The sequence below is a fragment of the Vitis riparia genome, chromosome 1 (genome assembly GCF_004353265.1).
Source record: "Vitis riparia cultivar Riparia Gloire de Montpellier isolate 1030 chromosome 1, EGFV_Vit.rip_1.0, whole genome shotgun sequence".
In the NCBI taxonomy this organism is placed as follows: domain Eukaryota; kingdom Viridiplantae; phylum Streptophyta; class Magnoliopsida; order Vitales; family Vitaceae; genus Vitis; species Vitis riparia.
Window position 1 is genome coordinate 23003927 of NC_048431.1, and position 6365 is coordinate 23010291.

The 6365-nt window shown below is 28.2% G+C and overlaps 1 protein-coding gene across 1 annotated transcript; it reads right to left on the bottom strand.

The window, feature by feature from the left end:
• Nucleotides 1–4957: 4957 nt before the first annotated feature.
• Nucleotides 4958–6094, bottom strand: LOC117911538 (auxin-responsive protein SAUR71-like). The gene has a single exon (XM_034825946.1). The coding sequence runs from the start codon at nt 5634–5636 to the stop codon at nt 5175–5177; it is 462 nt and encodes a 153-aa protein (XP_034681837.1). The 5' UTR covers nt 5637–6094; the 3' UTR covers nt 4958–5174.
• Between the last annotated feature and the right edge of the window lie 271 nt (nt 6095–6365).

The following is a 6365-nucleotide window of genomic DNA, read 5'->3' on the forward strand; positions in this document are numbered from 1 at the left end:
AAACCATAACTCTTTTAACAAAATTAGCTATATAAATTTTTATTAAGCTTAAATAAAAAATCAATCTAAACATATCTAAGTATTTAACATTGAATTTGTTCATTTCAACCAAATAAAGTAGAGAAGAATCCATGTTGTACTTTCAAGAGTTCAAGCCTTTCATGAAAATTTGTCTGTCTGCAACCAATGAAAATTGTCTAACATTTTCCTAGTCAAAAAGGAAAATGGAAATAAAAATAATATTTAAAAAAAAAAAAAAAAAAATATTCTCAAGTACATCAACTTTTCCTTCTTTGCAAGTACTTGTTTAGCATGCATTGCCCACTAGCCCGTTCATTGAATTTGATTCAATTATTTAAAAGGCTGGATCTTTTCCACACTTTTCTTTTCTTCCAGATCCATCAAATGAAAAATTGTAGAAAGGGAAAAGACTTCAAATTTCAATCCACTAAGGCCATCTACTTCTTTACACTCATCATCACTGCCCCCACTTTCACATCCTCTTCTGTCCTCCTCCAATGGCCCAAACCCTAATAATTTCACTGGGAATCTCTTATAGTGACTAAACTATTGGGTGTGACAACATTTCTAATTGTTGCATGAAAATGCTTAATTTCTTAATTATTTTTCACTTTCATATTTAGGATGATCCTTTTGACCCAATTTTAGACATTTGGGGTCCATTTGTATATATATTTATCTCATTTTTTATATCATTATTCAATGATTTGAATTAAAATTTGGTACCTCATCACTTTTGTACCTTGCATTTTCCCATTCTTAACGAGACATTCAACCAAGAAAAATCAAATTTATATTAATTTAGATTAAATTTCAATCAAATTGCCTTTTAATTTACTAGATTTCAATTATTTTCTAAATATAATGAGGTTACTTAATTCAATTGAAATATTTTTTTAAATAGAATTTTTAATAAATTTATAATAATTTTAGGAAAAATTTATAAAAATCCCTAGTTGCAAGACATATTTGAAACATATGCCACTTGATGCATTTAAAGATTGGTGGACTTTTAAGCTGAAAAGCACTAAATTAAATTAAAAATTTACAATAAATCAATTTCCTCGAGACTCAGGATTTTCATTTGGTACTTGGGGCCACAAATTGCAATAAATATAGAAATGATTTTCAAAATGCTCATTGGAATTATTTTTAAAATGTCATGAATTTGAAAAATAAAAATTTTTCAAACATGATTAAATCTTCTATAAATGTAAATAACGTGTTTGACAATGATTTTATGAAGCATTTCTAACTTTTTTTTACTTGAAAGAAAAAAAATTTAGTTTTATAAAGATCAGAAATACTTTTTAAAATCACCATAAAAACCACTTTCAATTACTTTCTGGATACATCACATAATTGAAATCATATTAAAAACATGACTTTTTAATATGACAATTATCTTCTATATTTATTTTATTTTTGTAGGGAAAGTGTTGTACTTTCTAAAGTTTTAAATTCAATTCAAACTATTGTTTTATCAACATCCCATATTTCTAATAAATCAGCAAATTAATGTAATTCTAAATCATAAGTTTTCTGATATTTCTCTGTTTAATTATTACTATATGATAAAAAAAAACAATAATAATATACAACAATTCCAACACACTAGCTTCAATGACATCAAATTAAATTTGATTCTCCCCATTCCAAATAGGAAAAATTTGATGGCAGTATATTATTGGCAAAAACAAAAACAAAAACAAAACCAGAAGGACCCATATAGAAGAATGAGACACCACCACATAGCTTAGTGCAGCCTTCTGTTTGCTTTAGGGGGCAAAGATATGCATGGACCCCCTAAATCTTCTAGCTAAAAAGTGTAGTGAATTTCCTAGTTTGTGTGGGGTTGAACGTGTGGGTACAACTGGGTCCAGCTTCCAAACTTTGGAACCAGTGGTTGGGCATTTCAAAGTGATGGGCCTTTGTGGTCCTATAGCTGGGAACATAGGCACCCATCTCCTATATCTTCTATAGAAAAGTGGGTTTTGCTTTCGTTTTCAAGACTTAGAAGTTACTATTGTTATTATTTCTGTCTTCTTTTCTTGATTTGCAGCACATTTTTTATAGCTATATGGTGCAGCCCAGTGGAGGGGTATAGTTCATTGCATGATACATTTAACTTTACCATAAGATAATTAATGAAAGGAAAATGTTAAAGCGTAAATGTCTATTGAAATCCAAATTTTGACTATTGAATATATTTAATGAAATTTAGATTATTGAATGATGGTATAAACAAATGAGACTGATACAATTTATGGACTTAAAAATACATATATGACAATTTATGAGATTGATATCTTTTCGACACATACATAAAAATAATATCATTTAATACTTACAATAAAAGAATTAATAAAAATAGCACTAAATAATTTCCCTCATGTTTGGTTATGCGTAGACTAAACTTGCCTTGTTGATATATGGATAATTTTACGATTATTAGCAAAATAAATAATGAATCTTTTTTTTAATAGAAAAAAGGGAAAATGAACTAAAATAAAATAGGTTTAAATTTAATATTTTTTAATAAAAAATTTGAATAAATAAATTTTTTAAAATAATTTTTATTATGTTTAATTCTATTCTTATTTTTACAAAAACCAAAGAAAAGATTACATACATACTTTCCAATTCAAATACATGTTAGACAGGTGTTTGAACTCTACCCAATAACCCAGGGATTTATATAATTTATCACACAATAACATAAAATATTCCATGATTCAAATAAAGTCCAAACATTTGTTTCAATCCTACCCAACATAAAAAAAAAAAAAAAAAATACAAAAAGTAAAAACAAAAATAAAAATTTAAGTAGATTAAGCATTAAGAAATTGCTTTGAATTCAACTAATTATCATAATTCACTAAAATACTTTATAAAGAATAATAATAAAAATTATAAAAATAATATGCTTAGCATCCGATCATTCTCAATAGACATGTAAATAGCTTAATTACAAGATTACAATTACATACTAAGTTATCGATACGTATGGTATTCCTACTCTCCTTAATTAAATAATTATTTTACATATAATAGACGTGTAAATAACTTAATTACAATGTTACAATTACATATTAAGTTATCGATACGTGTGGTATTCTTATTCTCCTTAATTAAATAATTATTTTACATACAAATTATTGAGAAAATAAGTTCTTTAATGTCGACCACCTACCGCCACTAAAAGCTGAAAAATGTTACGTTGTCACCAAAACCATTTTTGGTGGCTCACAAATCTCATCATCAACATTTGACGATTGTTAATAATCGAGTCACATGGCATGAATGTCCTACTTTAATTATGAGTTGACTAATTATTTAAAACAATTTTTAACTACATGGTTTTAAAAAAGCTTAAATAATTTTCTTAGTATGATATTAATTTTTTGGTTACATTTTTTAGGTTCTCAAACATTTTTATGTAATTAATTTCTTAATTTTTTAAATATATTATAATATTATAGTAAAAAAAAAAAATATCCATGATATTTTCAATATTTTTATTGAAATATTTTTAATTTAAGAATATTAATATTGAAAAAAAAACAAAAATTTTATTGATGTTTAATTAATCACCCTCTTATGTAAATATTATATAAAAATTTAAATATAACACAAAATTTTTATATTATTAATTTTTTTTATAATTTATCAAACTTTCAACCAAAATATTTATTTATTATAGATGATTTTTATGATTTTTTTATTTTTTATTTTAGGAAAATTTCAATCAATATGGTATTTTCCAATAAAATATTTTCATAGTACTGCACATGTCATCCTCTTCCATATAAAAGTAACGTTCAATTAAAATATAAACTCAATGGTCAACTCTGACAACTAATCCACCTTCCAATGACATGGTGGTGTGAAGTGGTCCAATCTTATAGGCGGCTTGGGTTTGCTTCTAATTATTATAATTTAAAAATAAAATTAATTTCACTTTAAATTTACATGTGGGATGCGATGGGTGCTTGATATATATGGCATTAGATATTTGTCAAATTAATTAATTTAAATATCAAAAGCAAAGTTTGAAATTAATGTAAATGATAATAATTATTATTTTGACCTTTTTCTTATAGTATTTAAAAATAATTTTATACATTATAAAACAATATCTCTTTGCTTTTATTTCCATATTTAATTATAGAAAATTCAAATTATATGAACTCTTCATTTATTCAAATAGACATGATATAAATGTGGTGATGCATATAAATACAAACATAAAAAAAAAAAAATCATAAAAATACACTTTCTGTTTTTTTTAATTAAAAAATAATTTTAATTTTTATATAAGATACAATAATTTTAAGAAACTTATATTAAAAAAGTAATGATTTTAAAAACTATTTAAAAAAATTGACATATAGAAAAAGTTTTACTATTTCAAATTTTAAAAATATTTTTTAAAAAATTGCAAATTGGGAAAAAAGAGAAATATATGGTTAAAATGTAAATTGTAAAGGGAGGAGGAAATGCAAATTACCGGGAGATGACTTGAAAACGAATCTTCCACTGAACCAAATTATGATACTATGTTGAATTATTAATTTTCCTACACATTGAAGTTTTAAGGATTTGGATTCAACGTGGGGTTTTAATCATATAGAATCAAATCATTCATGTTAGATATAATATCAATTGATATAATTTTGTAAAAATAAAAATAAAATTTTTTATCATGTATTATGAGTCTTATGAGTAAGATCTATCAAAATTAGTCTTAATCTATGTATATCCATAACTATTCTTGATGTGGATATGAGCAAAGAGACAAAATGTTGGTCCACTCTCATCTGCATATCAATTCATACTTTTATAAAGCTCAAGCTCAACTTGCTAGACTGATTGGTACTTGATATAAGCTTATAATAATGAAAATCAACTAGCTCAACCATCTACTCCTCAAAAATACAAAACAAGGCAAATTAAAGAATATTCAAAACCAAAGCTGATAAACAGCTATTATTGTACCAAAGCAAATACATTACACAGCCTACTGATCTGCTTCTTCTTTGCACACAATACTTATAGTAACAAGAGAGATTTTTGTTAGATCCCACATATATGTGTAATTGAACTATATATCTAAAGCACATATAAAGAACAAAGTCCAGAAACCATGTGATTTAGAAGTGATTCATGGCGATCATTGGAGATGGGCTGAGAAGGCGATAAGAGCTATGGCTCCTAGGGAAGGTGCATCCCTGATGAATCTTATCAGAACTGTCCATTTCCAGTAACACTTTGTGAAAAATCTCGACGTTGCATGGGAGGGCAAGAGGGCCTTCGCTGTTGTACCCATATTCTAGCTCGGCCTCTTCGAGGAGAATTTTGAAGAGAGGATGATTGGCGTACTCCGTTTTTATCACAAACTTTTGTTTCTCAGGTCCTACGTAGACTGAGAAGCAACCTTCTGGCGCAACCCGCCCTTTCTTTACGCGCTTATCATCTTCAAGCGAGGCGGCGGCCGCGGCGACGGTGATGCGAGGCCATGACTTGCTTTTCTTGGGAGCTCGGGGGATATTCTCTGAACTCCTGCCGTGGCTGAAGGATTTGCATCTGTTCCATGTCTTCTTGATCAGACCCATTAATATTAAACAAGCATAAAACTTGAGTATATGTAGGGAGAATTGTACAAGGAATTAATACAGATGAAAAGGAAAAAGAAAGTATGGATGTTGGGCTTAAAAAACACACACAACACCTCCCCCCATGAATTAACAAAGATCAAAGAATTAACATGTGATCAGAAGGAAAAATGAAGTGGGGTTGTGTATATAATTCAATCAACCTCTGTCATAAGCCAAATACAACATGACCTTGCTCCTTGGCCTCATTGTATTACTCATACTAATCTAACTAAATTCACAAAACCAACCTGCAGAAACCATGCAGAGAAAAAGAAACAACCAACAAAAACAAAAAACAAGAAATTCAAGGAAAACGATAGAGCGATCAAGGAAAATTCAAGAGATCGAAGGCTGCAGCAATGGAAGGAGAACAGACAGATTTGGGGTTGCGTATCTAAAGGGGAAACCTCTGCCAATAGACAAGGTAGATCTCGTATATAAAGCCCATGAGGACATAAATTATTGGTAAAGATAACCCACTTGTCAACGCTAGAGAGGTCTTGTTTCTATTGAAATATGGTATTCTCTTTCGTCCCTACAGTGACATGAAGAGGCCAGTTTCTGTGAACGCGGAATAGTTGGGGAAGTGGGCAAACATTTATTTGTTTTTTGTTATATCATTATGGCGTAGTAACTAGTAAATATGGGGGCATTAAAATATTGGTGGTGGATCTCATGATTCTGTCT

What these genes read in the sequence shown, in the direction of transcription:
- LOC117911538 (XM_034825946.1), bottom strand. Translation starts at nt 5,636, where the DNA reads ATGGGTCTGATCAAGAAGACATGGAACAGATGCAAATCCTTCAGCCAC.